At 41.3% G+C, this 19478-nt stretch overlaps 1 protein-coding gene across 1 annotated transcript; it reads right to left on the reverse strand.

Moving 5' to 3' along the window:
- Nucleotides 1–64: 64 nt before the first annotated feature.
- On the reverse strand, nt 65–16736 carry LOC145449565 (uncharacterized). The gene is made up of 8 exons (XM_080327957.1): nt 14678–16736; nt 12668–12808; nt 12369–12606; nt 12161–12311; nt 11935–12095; nt 10113–10737; nt 9164–9435; nt 65–3463 (listed from the first exon to the last, which is right to left on the reverse strand). The coding sequence occupies exons 1-8, from the start codon at nt 14909–14911 to the stop codon at nt 2076–2078; spliced, it is 3210 nt and encodes a 1069-aa protein (XP_080184083.1). The 5' UTR covers nt 14912–16736; the 3' UTR covers nt 65–2075.
- Between the last annotated feature and the right edge of the window lie 2742 nt (nt 16737–19478).

Raw genomic sequence — 19478 nt, forward strand, 5'->3', positions numbered from 1 at the left:
CAATCTCAAAACCACACAATTATGTCGAGACACTTTCATGACTTGACCGATCCACCACCAAAGCTCATGATATACAGGAGTGTATTGTTACCAATATGTATCGTGAAAGAAGGTTACAATGAGGAATTGAGAATCATATCTAAGGCAGTAGTTCGATCGTAAGCAGTTCCCAACCGTTTGTACTTACACCAAAGGTGTGAGAAGAGCATATCTTTACCGAAAGGTTACATCCAAGTTTTCTCAATACAGAATTACTTTGGTCTGACACAAGTTAACGATGCTAAACGCAGATGAAAATATCGGTAAATACGGTTCTACACACTACCGTCACACGCGGGGATGTACCAGCATACGGCGGGGCACTCGCGAAAACATTACAAGTTCAAATCACACCTTACATCAATGACAGGGACAGGCGGACAGCCACAGCCGCTCCCGGATATTCATACAAAAATAATATTATACAAATATGCGTAGAACGCGAAAACCGCAATCGACAACAGACTAAAATTGAAATGATAGGAAGCGAATAGGAATCACAGAAGTAGCCGCGGAACTCCATCTAGTGGCAAAAAAACACGATATGCACGAAAAATCTTTCACACGCTCGTAAAAAGTAAAATGCTCCATAGGAAACAAATGACAAGACACGGTTATATATGTTTTTTATGTACAAGGTGAACAGTATATTGAACGTAACATTTGCAACAGACAATTAATGAGTTAAACGTACCCAGACACGCAACACATAGTTCAACCATACTGGTTTCGTCGATACCCCTTCCCAACCGAATCAAGGTTTTGCAACACGGATGTGGTAACTGGATGTAGCGGACCGAAAATTCTGATCACATTTTGCCGGTTGCATCAACATGTTTGAAAATCACAATGAAAAGCACAAATAACAGCAACATTGGGCAATACTGTAATTTATTTTACCGCTGGGATTGTTATTATTATGCCAACATAGAGTCGATAAATCACGAAATTAGTGCCAACTGCAGCTTATTGAATAAATTTCACTTTACCACGTCAGTGATATAACTAATATTGCTTTATCTTTACAAAAGACATTCCAAATCACGGGACATTTCCCAATAAATAAAGCAAATTTCAAGCCTGAACACAGCCTTCCAAGATCCAAACCAAAACAGCTGTAAGCCGACTTTGTAGCTCATTCAATAGATGGCTATTCTTTTCGCAAAAAAACTATATGAATTCATAATCCAAGTAAAGGTAATTCACAACACTCAGTACAGTGGCGACGAAAACATATTTGGCCTTCATCATCAGAACAGAAGGTTGTGTACAAGTTCTCATCCAGGATTTGCGGCTTGGATGACGGCGAGTATTTTCCATACCACCATTTCATGCGTGCGAGAAGCACGCGTCTTCAATGTGAATAGATTTGATGAAGAGGCGATATACAAGTAATCTAGGAGTTTACTTTTGATAAGAATGTCATCTTTAAGGGTTCCAAATATGCGAATAGGCTATCTGAATGGATTTGAAGACCGTAATGGCACGGGTGACACGGTTGCTTACAAAACATATCGATCTTGGAAAAATGGTATCGGTATCCCAATATTTAGAGACGGGCCAGGTGCAGTGACCCTAGCATTTGAAACTGAGCCGAGTACAAATTGGCATCGATTCATTGAAATCTACTAGGAGTGTGCGCTTTGGGACCTACAATTTATTTCGGCTGTGCCAATTTAGCGCTACCACATAGCGCATATGCATATGATATCGACAGCAATATGCCTACAATGGTAATTTTTCTGGCAAGAAATTAAGGTATAATTTTCTCCGTATGGGGGTTAACGAGGCGTAAAAACCCAGTTTCGAAGACACCGTCAGTGTGTTTGGATGAATACTCGAATGCCGAAGTACGATTCGGAATCAAGCGCCACTGGAAATCAAGTACCGAACGCACTATATTCCGCTCGATGCAAAGTTACGGGACAACATTAACCAGTTTGCAACACGCGGCTCACTCGACCGCATCCGGCGACTAACACACAACGCGGCAGACCCACGGTCTCGTCGATTACAATCGTGAATCTAATCCTTCTCTACATCAGGACACAACAATCGGGCTTCGTTTTACGCATCAGCAAAGGCCGGTCCATCGCGTAGACACCGGCGTCACCGGGAAACGATTTTGTTTTCGCGTTACCCTCGCCGAACCAATGTTTTCCGCCTCCGGACGAGTTTTTCCGAGCAGATTTACGCCGGAATATTCCGTCCGGCGTAACGTGCGAGAAAAAGGTCATTTTGATCCGTTCGACTTTATCCGGAGTCGGCGGGTCGCTGTCGCCGACGCGCCCAAAGCCGTCGGACGACAGCGAGCCCGCGCGGATTTTCGATTTTTCTCTCGCATCATACCACGAGTCCTCTTCTTCCATAGGAGACAACGTGTCGTTGACAGGCTCGACCGCGTACTTGCTAGCGCTGCACGTCGAAGACGCCAGGCTCACGTTGCTGCGTTTCACGTTGGACTCTGAGTTTTCGCGCGACACCGGTCCCGACTCAGGAATGCGCGGCTGTATTGACACTGTGGACAAGTGCGTAGCGGACCACTGCCTTTTCACCCCGGGACCGCAGGAAGCCGCTCTAGGCCCGTTCAAATTCCCGCAAGCATACCAACTCGGCCTGGGCAGCGACGTGGACCTGTACTGACGCCGGGCGGGTTTCTTCCGGACCGGGTCCCGCGTTTTTTCAGACACGTTACCCTCGCTACGGGCTGTAATATTCCGGCAAAATCGTCGAGTCGCCATCGACGACGAGGAACATGACGACGCTAAAGTGGTCGCCACCGAGACATTGCGCAAGGTACTCAGTCTCAGCACAAGTCTGGTGTCCGACGCTGTGGAACGGCTGTTCCTGCGCGCGCGCCGCCCGGTCGCGACCCTGCCCCGGCGATATCCCAGGCTGGAACAGCTGCTCCGTGCGCTGCTCGACCGGCTACCGCAGCAGTGAGATTCCGCGCTCCTGCTTCTTTTCTCGGGAATGCCGCAGACGAAATATCCTGGCGAGTGCGACGAGGCGTTTCGTTCGAACACTTTTTCAACGGGCGCCGTGCGGGATGAGGTGTTCCACCCGAACACCTTCTCCCCGTGCGCCGACTCACGCCGGACCGTATTGTTGAAATTATCGTTGTCCGGCCCGGTGCCGCCATCCTGAGCGCTGCCGTTTGAGTTTTGGCTCGCTTGGGTCTGCGAAGCATTAGCCTCGTTCGAGCCGCTCGGGCCTAAACTGCCGAGTTCCCTGTTACAAAACCGAAAGCCTCCGCCCCCGTTGCCATTGCTCGGGTCACGATCGCCACTCGAGTCCCGACGAGGTCTGTTTAAATTGCACGTGGCCGTTCCGGGACCGGATCGACCTGCACGCCGATTTTCGTTCTCATCGTCGCTGGTTTCCGAACCGCTGGATTTCAAACTGCTTTTCCGCGCGCCCAAACCTGGAAACGTCAAAGATCATAGTAAGCGTGGCCTTTGATAACCAGAGCTGCGAAGATGTTAAATTGAGCGAGACAGATAATTTATTGATCATCGCATCAAAATTTAAACATGGAGAGATTGATGGGATGCAGTACGCAAAATGCGGCAAATAAAACTATTGTGATATAAAATTAATATTGGTAGACACACACCACCGGCTTTCAACCTATGGTTCGCAAAGATAGGTCTTCGAGGCTGACCTTTTTCTCTAGTAATTTGATTACGAAATAAAGAGGCTGTGAATTAGTGCTGATCTATTTTATTTCACCCAAATAAGCTGTAAGCACGTTTAGGCATAGGCGCTGACCTTCTTTAGTGTAATCGGAGGGGGAGTTTCGAATGGGAAAATTTGGTTGTGATAGAAAAATATTGAACACCACTGATATGTGCCTAGCGCCTAGGCACAGTAATCGCGTGATATAGCTGCTAGGAGTCGTCGGATCTGCGTTTTATAAGCATGAGCTTCCGATATGTTGCTCGATTGAATTCAAGCCCGCAATTCTTTCACATATTTCAGCTCAAATTCTCTAGAAAAAGTCAGTCGGCAACTTACATGTATTATCAAAATGACTGATGGCAGGGATAATGTCCAGCAGCAGGAAACTATTTCCAAGGGCTAGAAATATACAGGAGCACGACTGTATTGTGTCAAAATAATTTGTATGCTGCCTATATATTCGCGCCCTACACAGGTTAGAGGTACCGCAATTTTTCAAGCACATATATATCTATGTGTTTTGACTCAACATCAGCTGATGAGGTAATAAAATCAAACTTGCAGATGGTAAAAACAAACATACGGATGACCATTTCATGCTTGTACAATATCAGCGGCGGCTGAATTGTTGCATCTTAAAGCAAAATGGATTTACTACAGCGAAAGTTAGCCTGCAGGCCGCCATCGAATGCCTTTCATGTTGCGTTATATTTCAAACCTTAATTATCCGACTCAACTAGCTATGAAGTAATAATCATAGCACGAAGCATCCAGGAAGTATCTATAAATGCTTGGAATTATGTGCCAATATCGGCCAATTACGTTTACGAGACTTAAACTATGAATTTCGCACTACGAAACCAATGAGGAATATTGCCAGAGAAACCGCAGTCGTAAATGGCGCAATTATAGGAGCACACATTATGAATAATGCAGTAGCACGCAAGGATCAACCAGATGCATGTTGAAATTAATGAATTCCATGTCATACTAAGATAACTGCTAAATCAAATATACACACATGGGAATAATGTAATTTCACCTGTGTCACATCTGCTCAAATGGTATTTCAATCACAAATTCTGAAATGTTTGGGATGCTGTGAGAACGTCAAATGAAACGAAAAAAGAAACATTAGCCAACTTAATGCCAGCAAAGTTTTGAGGTCAGTTCAATATCTATAAGTAGGAATTCGAGATAGAATTTCTTATCCACCCTCATTTCCGTTCAATTCGAATACGGATAAAGATTACATTAATTCAATAAGTAACTTTTTCGTACGTTCACCCAAATCTGCTAGGCAATGTCAAAATCGATCTTCCAAGTTCCGACATCTTACAATTGTGACGGGACATGGCGTTATTGATTATTTTCAAAACTCTGCCAAATTCCTACATCTAAGGCTCATTGTGGGCATTTAGAAGAAAATAGATCCCCGCTGCCATCCCAGCACTAGTGATACCATTATCCCTAGTACCATGCTGCTCTATACACTTAGCCCAATTCACCAATTGAATGTAGGCAAAATAACCATATGTTTGTATGTGCGAACATAATTCAATGATTGAGCATAGAAATTCGCATTCATTCATCAAAATTTGACATTCTTTACCAGGAAACATAGCATATAAAGGACAACAATATCGCAGAACACAGTGTTAACAATAAAATTCCTCGGTAAGAGTTGAGCAAATCACAGTCAAGAGCAATAATGCCATTTCACGTTTCACCGACTCTTGTAATAGTTATCCTTTAAGGTCATTCACATAATAGCCCTTGAGCTGACAAGTACAACATCCATTGTACCCATGTATGAAAAGAGAATGTGCTTCTGGGATTATACCTGCTGGGCTATCATACACTCCATTCAAAGTATGGTACTGGCGCTATTTTCAGCGCAAGGTCACGCCAATGACCAGACATAAAATGGCACGACAGGTGAAGCAAAACATGTGGACTTCGGATAGAAATACTTTCAATCAATACCAACATGACATTTGGAAGCTATGACTCTACAATTCGACACGGCTAATTTGGTGACAAACTGAGCTATTGCAAAAACCGAATGATTGAGTCACAAATACGGGATTATTACAAATATCAAGATATGACGTTAGTTATATAGAAAATAAATAGTAACCACACACCAATTCACACCTCTATACAGTTGTTACTTTACAACCTCCAAATTGTTTAGCCGCTAATTACAACATTAGAGCGAGATCAAAGAGAAAGCTACATACCATACCCTATTCATAGTATATCCAACAAGTGTTTCAAATAGTTGTTCAACCCAAGGGATTAAATTTCAATACAATCGGTGGCGTTTGAAACGGAGGACGTACGCGCGATCAGACACATAAAGAATCACATCACATGTTATGGTTTGCTGGCATCTCGAAACAAAGTGCGAAGAAACCACTTTGTTCAAAAACGCGACGGGCATTGTCTAGGACAGAGAAAAAAAGTCGGCCTACGGTTGGGACCATGCACCCGTGATTTTCATTGATAATATTGATAATTTTACTGTTCCTAACATTCTGCTATCACCGGCTTTGTACAAAAGATACTGCTTCAAAATTCACTAAGAGAGGTTGAATAAGTGTAAGGTTGTGATTAGGACATTTTTCAGCCGCCAGGATTTTGGCATATTACTTCAAAATTGGTCATTTTTTATGGTCACATCAAAGCACCTTCTCATGAATATTCTAATATATGCTCATAATCTGAAAATTGAATTAACTGTGTTCGATAGGAGATTCAATAGGACTGCACTCCACATTTGTCAATGTATGATAATCATCATGATTCACTGAACCTACTGCCATCAAAGAATTTACCTATTTCGTTAACAATATAGGCTACCAGCTATAAGATAAGTGATTAAAAAAATAGCATCAGGTTTACTACTGAGACAACTCTCAGTCACGTCAGTCAATAAAAATGTGCTTTTCGTCATGATTGTGTTAAGAGAACTTACACATAGCCTACTAGAAGACAATTCACTCATATCAGTGAGAGCATGCTCCGCTGCTCTGGGCCCTATATACTCGAAACAACATACATCAGCACTGGGCCTGAGTTGGTTGCTTCAAACAAGCTTAGCGAGCCGGGGATTGCCTTTGAAACTGAACAAATTATCATTTCCCTGAATTATAGTAATGTCAGAGATAGATTTGAGATTTTTTCAGCAAAAAATGCCCCAGGCCTGTCAGCCATGAATAGAATATTAGGTGTCTACAATGATTCGTTTGTAAGACGGCACTATGAGAGCAGAACTTATGAGCTGCTGTGAAAAACATTTGTAAACGCAGAAATCCAAAGCACATGAAGGAATTTAATACACTACCAACAATCTTCAGACACATTTTGCACAATCATTTCATGCCTCCTCCCACATTATGATTCACCGACGATGACACAAATGACGTTAATGCAGCAGGGTGTTTAAATCTTAATAATGGATTCGCATTTGATGACGGTCATTAGGTCTATACATAAAAGCATTGATGCATATGACTGAATTAGAATATCACAGATCGAGTCATACCCTTAAATGCAACAATTGGAATAGGTAGGCAGAGTACATTCAAAGTAGCTGAGGTGATGATAACATCTTGATATGTTTACAACCTACACATTTTTTTAACGAAATTTTTCCCAATCACACTTATACACGGTAAAAAACTGGGTAGTGCCGGGCTGCTATTTCAGTTGCTACACACTGCTCATTTCCTAGTATTTGGTTCTGCGATAGGATTGAAAGCCCAAAACAGATAAGTGATTTGTATAACCCGAGGCCACATTTTGAAAGGAAATTAATGCTCATTAATAAAACGTGTTCGCAGATATTAACCTGATGCCTGTAGTAAATTCACTATTGTAGCTCACGGACGAGCTATCAACTACAACATATAAAACCATGATTGTAACACCGAGGAATTTCTAACAATGTCTTCGACTGCAAATCTTCACCAGAACTTGAAGGAATTGCAAGAATAAGCCGAACCCCACTGTAATCACCCTGTCCACATCCAAGCACTATGGATGGCCGTTGGTTTGGTTGTATACAGTATTGTACTACTTGGTGAATAACAAACAACCCTAGACACCTGTGAGCCGAGTTGATCAATATAAGCTGTCAATTTTTCAAGGAGATACCCAGCTGCATTCCACTTCGACCAAACTTAAGCCTAAAGTATGCAGTTATTATTGTAATGTTCCGTTGCCTTCAGAAAATAATGGTATACATCAATGAACAACACCTGTGACTTGTGAGGAACCTTGGCGCTATGCTGAATTACCCTGAATATATAGGTAACCACTTTATGCAGCAATATTCGCCTGGTGTCAATGAGAAGCCGATGGGTTATATTCAGAGATTTTGACATGTAACCAAGATTTATGGTGATATTACGAAATATACGTAGAAAGAAAGGTTACGACGCCTTAGTTCGGAGAGATTGGTCTCAAAATATGATTGAAAATGGGCATGAAGCTTTATTAGATTGTGGTGCGTCAAGACGACAATTTTGCAATCATTGGAATTTTCAGTCGATACAAACTCGATAAAACCAGCATTTTCTATTAGCTTTGTGGGATGACGCAATCTAACTTTACACAACTAATGAGAGGTGTAATATCGCAAGCAAAATTTCAGTAACAAGAGAAAAATTCCAAACACCAGCTGATCGACAAGTGCCTACACAAATATTTACAGAAAACCCAATGCCTATGAAGGGGGAGATAACGAGGGATTACTTTGAGAGATAATATTTGAAATACACCCGGGTCAAAATCATTCGCCGCGGAAATATTACAGTAACGACGGTCGAGAAATGAATTTTCGCGAAACGGCAGATCATCCTATCCAATATTGACATAGCGTCAGGACACCGTGGTGTAAACGTCACTCTCTGTCACGCAATTTGTAATAATTCCCTAGCGTCGCCACACAAGCAAGTGTACACAAGGTAAGTGCTCGCAAGATCGAAACACACATACACACACGCGTCATTCCACAACAAGAAATACAAACTATTCAACTTATTACAGCAGATTCCTTTGTTGAGAACATACGCTTCGGAGATTTTAAAATGGCAATGAATCCAGCCATGACCTGAAAGCGTCGAGTCAACACCATGTTTCTACAGCAACTTGGCTAACATTACAGACGAAGCAGCTAAACATAAATTACAATTGTTCCCAGAAGGCAGCCCTATTTAATAGCAAGATCTCAGCAGAGAAGTCGAACAGGAATGCCTTTCAAGTGCCCCATAAGCATTCTACGAAACATCTCTACTTTAGGTCAGGCATCAATCTGTTGTGTGCGTAACCTCCATGAATCAATGTTAGAGGATTTTAAATTCAAGTCAAAATATTAAGCGCAAGGCATACTCAAATACAAAATACCAGTCCGCACCGTGATAACAATGCTTCTCACCTGTAAGGGCTGCAAAATTCGAAACCGCGTCCATATCCAATTCGGACAAGGTGTCTCGCATCGAAGCCGCTCCAGACGATCGGAAAACATCGGCGTCCATCATGTCCACTTCTCGTGCCTCGGTCGATCTAGCAGCGCCGCGTGCCCCACGGTACACGTGGGGCCGCTGCGCCGCGTCGACACCTTCGTTCTCGTTTTCCTCACATATTTCGTTCAACACCGGCGCGCTTTTACGCTTTTTCAGCCGTTTTTGAATAGTAGTTCGTTGCAATCTGTGAACGACACGACTTATGAGGGTATGATGACTTTGAATCTATATGGGAAGCAGAACTTCTTGCTGTTAGAAAATAATCAAATACATTCGAGACGCAATGCTGTTTCATGATTTCATGATAACGCCGCAAAGACATCAAAAAACTTCAACGCAGAAATACACGACAAGCTGCGAGCCTGGTAAAACATAAATGTTTGTAGAATATGGATTCAATTCTGCGGGAACGCAGGCATTACACAACGGATATCAGGGACCAAATGCGTGTTATTGATCCAAAATTTTTAAAAACGTTATCGATCGCGAATTTCTAAAAATAAACCAACGCGATTTCCGTGTCCCAACGCGAATCCTTAAAATCTAGATGAGACATCGTAATGGCTTATCTTACAGCGTTTCAAATATCAATTTAGGCAGTCACAACCAAGAACGTGCGATGGAATACCTCCGACTCTCTCGCACGACACAACAAAACCAATATAAATCACTGGCCGGGACAGACCAAAGACCTGATTAGTAACACGGGTATCCACGACTTCCCCGCTCGGCACAAGACTTAATAAGACTTAATTCTACTTGTAATAGAGTAGAAATATACAGCGTACCTTTTACTCCCTCTCGGTCTCCAACGATGACTACTTTAACCCCCCTATATAGATCACAGACTCGGATACTTACTGCGAGGCCAGCTGCGCCGGATTGATGATTCTTGCGCTTGTAATATCCTCTTCTGTTTGCCCCGCCATCATCGTATCGTCCTCATCGTCGGTGGTGGTCTGTGACCTACACCTTTCCTCTTCTTCAATCAAGGTATCGATCCCGCCCTTGGCGGCTACACTAAACCCATGCCTGGGCGTGATGGTGAGATGTTCCCTTGGAAAAGGCGGGCTCATCTTCCTGTCGCCCTTCAAGTGGGCCATATTGTGCGAAGAGAAGTACAGACTAGAGTTGGAAGACGCTGGCGACGAGTCTTCATTCATTTCCTCTACATGAGTCAAGAGACCGGTTTGCGAGACAGGTATTATATTAGCATGACCGGGTGGTGACGAAGAATACTCCACTTTGGTCTTCGCATGTAAACATTCGATAGGTATTTGAGGTAGGCGTGTGTTGCTTGCAGGCGGCGCGTTAGACGCGAATTCGACGGGCGTCGCGTCCATTTGCGCGTCCGCCTGGCTGGCGTCAGAGAGCTTGCGTTGCGCTTGCAGGCCGCGGTGTGCCAGCAGGTAATACGTCGACGTGATGTGGTTGTACTTATTTTCGTTGATGGCCTCCTCGATCTCTCCGTGATCCGCTAATTTACCTAGAACGCAAAACATAATCACTCATAATGTATATCAACTAATGACATGATTGGATAAGTTCCCGAAAACCGGCGTGCGAAATGATCGGGTTTATTGTATGCCGATGATAACGCGAGGTTATTATAATAAACACGGATGTTTAAGCGTACTTTATGTCGCGGGAACTATACTGAAATTACCACAAGAAAAAGTGCACGCTGGTTTAATAATTGTGAGACGGAATTTATGTGTCAAATATGCCGACAGTTATAGCTAACTAGCGAGACGTATTGAACGATTGAAGGAAGCTATTTCATATCATGTAATACTTGCCATTCCATCATTGTCAAAATTGTTTACAGAGTCAACATTTTTTGTAACCTGCATTTCGTTATTATCGTAGATGTTTGCACTGTCGGTGAACTTATCAGTTGATATTTTACAGCTTTTAGCCTACTTTATAGGCCTACCATCGTAGACGGCACATTGTCTGCTCATTGCAAATAAAAAACGGTCAAATGAAACATATGGTTGACATGGTGTTATGCTCAACGTGCCGCAACGTATCAACTGAAGCAAGACTGCGTGGGCATTGGTTCTTATATCAAGATGTGCATGATGATTGTGATGCAGACAACATTGTCGGAATGAAGTAGCACGGTGTGTCACCAGCAGTGTACGTGCAACTTCAGTGTTGCCCGCCAACAACTGCTTCTGTTGAACTTTCTTTCTCCATTCTTGGCAAGCTACTTAGCTACCATAATGCGTGATGTAACTATACTTGAAGTCTTCAAAGGTCCAGATTTCGGTACAATCAAGTTTTTTATGTAAAAATTTGTCAGTTTTCAAGTTAAAAAAGTTTTTTCATGCCTGACTACTTCTGAATGACAGACAATTCCAAGTAGAAATGAAAATATGTATTACAATTCTAATATTATGTGTAAAAACACCTAATTTATATACAGGGCAAAATTTTGTCAACATTAAGTTTTTTCAAGGTCAAAAAATGTCGAAATTTAGTTTTTTTAGGTCAAAACCTTCCGTTTAAAGGTTAAAAAAATCGACCTAGTTATTACCATAGAGAAATCTCCAATCAAAACAATATCTTAACATCTAGAGCTGCTTCGTATTCAATTATTAATAATTCAGCTGAAATAATCATTTGCTTATCTCGTTCAGTTCAGTGCGACACTGGCAAATACGCGAGCACTACTGACCAATCGTCATCCTTCGAACGATATCCGTATGCAACGAGTCGGATATCAAGTCTCGCGTTAAAACTGGAGTGTAGTTATAAACATCGTCGCGTAGCGTGGTGCAGTCCGCCAGCCAGGGATGACTTCGAATATCTTCGAGTTCCAACCTCTCGCTGGGTTCCCTGAATTTTTTAACGAAACGATTGATAATAATTGGTCCTAAAAACCACGGACAAGCTGGACTTACCTGATTATCATGCGCCTTATCAAATCACTGCAATCTCGATTGACGTGATCAAGCACCTTGTACTTGCAGTCCATGATTTTAGTGAGCGTTTCACTATCGTTGGCTTCATTGAACGGAGCATCGCCACACACGAGCATGTACAGAATGACCCCTGAAAAGAACGCAAAATTGATAAACATCATCACTTACATCAACTAATCGCACCTACCTAGGCTCCATACATCCACGGCTTGCGCGTCATAGTCTTCGCCAAGAAGAATTTCCGGAGCGGAATAAGCCAGCGATCCACACGATGTGGACAATTTCTTTCCCGGGTCATACTTATTGCTGAATCCGAAGTCTGTTAGTTTCACGAGGCCCTGACTCTCGAAAAACACTATATTCTCCGGTTTCAAATCTCTGTGTACGACATGCATTTTATGGCAATATGATATTGCACATAAGATCTGAAACAAGGGCGCCTAATTGAAGAAGTGATTTTGTGAAATTTAAAACGGCACAGCATACTTGAGCAAAATATTCCTTAGCCTGATCATCATCAAGTCCTTGTTCGTGTTTCATGATGTAATCGTACATATCACCCCCATCGCCCAGTTCTAGGATTAGGTAGAGCTTTGAAGAGGTTTCAATCACTTCGTAAAGACGTACCTGAAAGAATTCAAAAAGGTCATCGTCAATATGGAAGGAGGTCAAGTGAAAAATACCTCAACAAAGAATAAGCTCGATGTGAGATCGGAATCTCTACTTTTGACAAAAGGGGATTGTGTTTACAGACAAGTTGACTGTAAACATTCGCGTGATAAAAATAGTTCAGTGATTCACGCAAATTCGAAAACAGAGATGTCATATTAGACACAGTGTCTACTCGCGTTACACAGGTATTTGAGTGAATCGATATATCCTACATTCAATCGTCATGACTGTAAGTAACGACGCAGAAACAGTCTGCCACTACAAATTCAAACCACATCACATCTTACAGTAATGGCCAGACACTCCATTTAGCTGCTTACTACGCATGAAGTTGATAACATAGTCAAAAGTCAATGAGAGTAATCTTTACAAATATTGACAAGAGTCAAATTAAACCTGAATAAAAGTTACGGTACATACAAATTGTGAATTTGAATAGTTACAAGATGGAAAAAGCACTCCGGGCTCGGATAAGGGATAGCATTTACTAAAAACTTTCAACTACGGTAGGTACCGCATTATAGGTTCAACCTAAATGTCAACTCATAGCCCGACAGCAAGTAGGACCAGACTGCATTGTGTATACTAAAATGCAATGACTTAACGTAAACATATATGAAATCATCTTTCATGTACAATGTACATTACAAATTCTCAAAAACATAAGGAAAATGTGGGGAATCTGGGGATCAGTTTAAAAGTTGCAGGTAAAAAAGTACGAATGGTACTCATAGTTTTACTTGGTTTCTTTGCATGGAGTTATCACATAGAGAAGACAAATCATACCAGACCATAAACTTTATATCGCATCATAAAAAGCAATCGGAATTCCAACATATCAATAAAGAGTATTGAAACAGATTGTAAGTCTCAGAGTAAGTAGCTATTTGTGATACATATATATATTTGCAAAAAATTATATAAATTCTGTAGCCCGTAATGGAGTGAGGGAGTAAATTTTCGGTTCTCAATGACTTTCTTCATTGCTTGTAAGTATAGCATGGTAGTAATGCATATCAAACAGCTAATCTGACTGATGTGACCTATCTTCAGTGGCTTTAGCACACGTAAATCTATGCCTATCAGCTAAAAGTGGCTTGAAAGCACAGCAATTATTTACTTTATATAGCTATGTAGTCGGTACCTTTTTAATAATCCCGTATCTAAGCCAAGCGTGAAGTGTTCAAGAACATTACGATGATATTATATAAAATAATACTTAGTGATACAACTGCAAGGAAACTAAACGTTATTCAAGAAACAAGTCTCGTGACTAGGGCTGGGCACAATGATTCGAGTACTCGAATCTGAATCGAGTATTAATTTCAATGATTCGAGTCGAGTAGTAAAAGGCGATTTTTTCGAGTACTGAAATTATACGCTTCTTACCCCCGAAAGTTAATTTATCAACGAGAATTATAGTTTCGATACTAATTTTCACCGTTGAAGCCTTGAAACCTTGCTTGGCGGTATCGCAGCATACGAAACACATCGTACAAGCTACGAAGGGTACTGGACGTGGCACATTTCCGAAGTCATGATGATCCCTCAACATTGTCACCAAGTGGAATGAAATCGGTATGGTCGAAAAAATACCGAAGTATCTTTTATGGGATGGATAACAGGCACTGTATTCTTTGTGGTGGCATATACGGTACATATTTGAACATTAACGTATTGCACTCTGTTATGACGTCATAATGAGTGATACTCGATTACTCGACTCGAAGCATATTGCGTGATTCAGAATCGAATCACTCAGGTACTCGATTTTGCCCAGCCCTACTCGTGACCCGCTAGTAACACATTTCCAAACCAACTTACAACGTTTGGATGCTGCACCAGCTTCATACACGTTACTTCATGATAAAGATGATCCATGGAGGTTTTATCCAGCTTTGTTTTGTCGATGACTTTAATCGCAACATTTTCTCCTGTGAAGACATGCTGCGCCAGGCGAACGACAGCAAAGTGACCCCGGCCGAGGGTCTTTTTCAACTCGTATAATCCTGCAAGCTTGTGGTGGCTACTGGAATGTAGCCATGATCGATCTGCCATGTTTTTTTATGTCTATAGTTTTGAGTGCATGTGGTCATGCCACTACCACTCTGCCATAATAAATATATTGCAAACACCCTACGGAAAAAATAAAGTCATGAATTGTATCTTGTAAATCAAGCATTGCGATTAACACACTTCAATTTCAATTTCTTTATCAAACTAAAATTGAACGCAATGTCACAATAGAAATTTCTAAATTGTTATAAATGCTAAACAACTTCAAATACAGTCCAGCTGAACATTAAATTCGATTTACGTTCAAAACTGTTAAAGCCACGTACGCCATACCGATTGCATATCATATATCATTTTTTTTAACCTGTCAAAATTTTGTCAAAATTGTAGCTTTAGGTAAAAGTTAAAATATTTCGGCAACCTGCATTTCGTTTGTATCGTAGATGTTTGCACTGTGGGTGAACTTATTGATATTCAATAAGCTTATTGACCTACCGTTGTAGACGGTCCATTGCCTGCTCAGTATTAATCATAAACGCCCTAATGAAACAAATAGGTTGGCATGGAGTTATGCGCAACGTACCGCAATATCCCAACTGAAGCTAGTCTGAGTGGGCAATGGACATAATAGACAAAATTGACAGAATGAAGCAATACCGTGTGTCACCAGCCGTGTACTGTACACACAACTTCAGTGTTGCCAGTCAACAACTGCACTGTTGGACGTTCTTTCTCCATTCTTGGCAATCTACAGGACACGACAGGCCCGAGAATGTAGGAAAGTATCTTTCGCTGTACTACAATGAATTTCAATTAGTTCTCCCACAATGGATGATGTAACTTACTGTAATTCTTCATAGGTCCAGATTTAGTTGAAATAAAGTTTTTTCATGTAAAAATTTGACAGTTTTCAAGTCAAAAAGTTTGCTCAGGCCTAACTACTTCATACTGACAGACATTTCCAACCAGAAATTAAAATAAGTAGTAAAATTCTAAGATTTTGTGGGAAACACGTAATTTACATACGCTAGGTCGCAATTTGATCAAAATTTTGATTTTTTAGGTAAAAAATAGCCCTATATATCACATATTACTGATTTATTGCCTTGTTACAGTTACCTATAGAAATATTAATTTCTCAAATTTCAAACGAGCTTACAGAAGTTCACACTGATGATAAAGTCATTATTAAGTAATGAACTAGAACATTTCCAATTGGGTCAGAACACTGGAGCATTGGCTTTTCGTCATTCATGATTTTAAAACTAACATATTTGCCGAGTCACCACTCTAAAATAATATTACGGTATTAGAACAATATGACATTACTCAAATGAAATCAAGGAATCTGTGTTAACCCTGAACATATTTTTCAACGTCTGGGATCATTTCACTTTCCATCTAAATGTAGTAGCTGGGACCGGTTATGAAGTTCGTAAGCACATCAACACATAGCATACATGCACGTAGAGCCTATATATAGGAAGCAGTGTAGCACCCATTCAAAGATTGGCTTTATGAGTTATTATTCAAAATCAACGTACAATCGCGAAATACAACATTGGGATGGAGCATTGGATTCCGTCTATCATCGTCAGCTACCCTACCGTTCGTTCTCAACTGAGCCTGGACACCTTTACACAGCTAGAGACTGCTCTTGCTATACAATTAATACTCACACCAGTCACCACTATATCGTATAGAGACCGTACCAGTATACGAGTACGGCTGTACAAACTACACGCAAACCGTAACTTTTGTACAGGCTTTTGGTTCAATGCTGCAAATTTGTCTTCGCTCAATTTCTACTACATGGAATAGAACAATTAACACATACGCAATCTAACAACGGTAACGTAACGCGACGCCTCGGGCCACTGCAGTTAGTTACTACAGGGTTGGTTCGATTATGTTCACAATAAGAGCAATTCTGTTCACAATAAGAGCAGTCTCATGTTCACAATAAGAGCAGTCATGTTCACAATAAGAGCAGTCTCATGTTCACAATAAGAGCAGTCGTTGTATTCACAATAACATCAGCCGCAGCACCACCATATCCCCCGGACACGATGTCCGAGTGGCAACATAGTCCGAACACAACCCAGACATGATGTCCGAACACCCCCAGACACGATGTCCGAGTGTCAACGCAGTTCGAACACACTCCTGACATGATGCCCGAACACCCGCAGACACGATGTCCGAGTGTCAACGCAGTCCGAACACACCCCAGACACGATGTCCGAACGCCCCAGACATGATGTCCGAGTGTCAACGCAGTCCGAAGACACCCCAAACATGATAATACAATAAGAACAGCCATGTTCACAATAAGAACAGTCTCATGTTCACAATAAGAGCAGTCATGTTCACAATAAGAACAGTCTCATGTTCACAATAAGAGCAGTCATGTTCACAATAAGAACAGTCTCATGTTCACAATAAGAGCAGTCATGTTCACAATAAGAACAGTCTCATGTTCACAATAAGAGCAGTCATGTTCACAATAAGAACAGTCTCATGTTCACAATAAGAGCAGTCATGTTCACAATAAGAACAGTCTCATGTTCACAATAAGAGCAGTCATGTTCACAATAAGAACAGTCTCATGTTCACAATAAGAACAGTCTCATGTTCACAATAAGAGCAGTCTCATGTTCACAATAAGAGCAGTCATGTTCACAATAAGAACAGTCTCATGTTCACAATAAGAGCAGTCATGTTCACAATAAGAACAGTCTCATGTTCACAATAAGAGCAGTCATGTTCACAATAGTATTCACAATACACATAGCCTACCAGACATGGTGTGTCCGAATAAGACACGATGTCCGAGAGTCATCGCTGTCCGAAACTCCAAACACACCCAGACATGATCACCAAAAACTGACAAATTTTTACATGAAAAAACTATATTTTAACGAAATCTGGCACGATGAGGAATTCTGGAGGTTACATCACGCATCATGGTATAAATAATTCAAAATGTTCGTAGTGCAACGCAGTGTTGGAATCAAGTCACTACCTTCGAGTCACGAGTCATTTCGAGTTATTGCACCTTTAGACTCATCGAGTCAAGTCAAGTCAATCTATATTCGAAGGTGATTCGAGTCAAGTCAAGGCACTCGATTTTCGAATTAAATTTCAATAAGATATAAGAGATTTGGTTAAGGTAAGAATAGGGAACAGAAATAGACATTTTGCTAGTAAATTACTTCACAATACTAGTTTACTACAGCGGAAGCTGCAAGCTTCGATCACTTCGTTTGCGGTCGATTTATTTGTGAGAGAACAATGGAGGCTCAGTAAAACGCACGCGATCAATAAATGATCGGTCGCTCTCACGGGTGACACCATCGTTTCGCGAACAATTCGACCATATGCAAGATACAGTGATTTTTGTCGACATCGATTGCTTGATGACTTGAAATTGACTCGTGAATTTTGCTTCGAGTCACGAGTCAATCCACATTTCTGATACGCCGATAGTCAAGTCAAGTCAAGTCATTTTAAGCAAAGTATGACTCGAGTCAAGTCAAGTCATACGAAAAAGGTGACTCGAGTCAACCCAACACTGGTGCAGCGAGGGATACGTTCTTACATTCTCGGGTAGACAATTCTGTCCTTACTAAGTAGCTTATGAAGAATGGAGACAGAACGTTCAACAGCAGCAGCTGTTGACGGAAGGCACTGAAGTTGTGCGTATACACTGCTGGTGACAAACTGTGTTGCTTCGTTCTGGCAATTGAGTCTACATCACAATTTTTCCTCATGCGCGTCTTGATATAAGAACCACGCAATATGCCGACGCAGTCTTGCTTAAGTTGGGATATTGCGGTACGTTGAGCATATAACATCATGTCAACCAATATTTGTTGTTTATGACTTGCAGACAATATGGGCCGTCTACAACGGCAAGCCTATTAAGTAGGGTACAAGCTGTAAAATGTCACGTTCACAGACAGTACAAAATCTACGACAAACGAAATGCAGGTTGCAAAAATGAACAATTTTGACATTTTTCGACGTAACGCTACAAAAAAATCTAAACTACACACTATACTATCTTATTTACTTCTCATTGAGTGTGCACTGTGCATGCCTCGTCTTTACATCGCTCAGGCCATTGTGGGTGCCTGATTCCTTAGACTACTCCAAGTATAGCTTCGACACCTACTTCCTATCTTTTCATTGTATCGCATTTTGTGGCGTATCGAACTGATAGAAATTGCTAACAAACCAATGATGATGATGAGCAACTGTAAGAGGGCATGTTTTATTATTGGATAAATATTGATGCATATTGTATCACCTTGATATTGTTTCTCGTGGTCATTTTACGCAACAAAGCCAAATTTCACACTACTTTGCGATTTAAAGGGGTTCTGGTGATCTGACATATTTATTTTTAAATATTCGGAATCGGTGCGACAATAGCGATCGATAAATTTCCAGTCATTTTAAATTCTCAGCAGATTATGATGAATTATCATCATCATCATCATCATCATGAATTGCGCAATGACAGGTGATACTGGACCCGTCTGTGCCTCGTCTGTGCCTCCCTTCTCTATTAGCGCTTTAGTTCAGTGGTTCTTAACCGGATGTA

Source organism: Botryllus schlosseri, chromosome 11, assembly GCF_051294905.1.
Source record: "Botryllus schlosseri isolate E-star chromosome 11, Bs_hap1, whole genome shotgun sequence".
NCBI lineage: Eukaryota > Metazoa > Chordata > Ascidiacea > Stolidobranchia > Styelidae > Botryllus > Botryllus schlosseri.

Excerpts from the sequence above, each read along its gene's own strand:
- LOC145449565 (XM_080327957.1), bottom strand. The coding sequence starts at position 14,911 with ATGGCAGATCGATCATGGCTACATTCCAGTAGCCACCACAAGCTTGCA. Across the intron at positions 12,312-12,368 it reads CGTGGATGTATGGAGCCTAG|GGGTCATTCTGTACATGCTC; the intron begins GTAGGTGCGATT and ends CGTTCTTTTCAG. Across the intron at positions 10,738-11,934 it reads CGTTCGAAGGATGACGATTG|GTAAATTAGCGGATCACGGA; the intron begins GTCAGTAGTGCT and ends TTTGCGTTCTAG.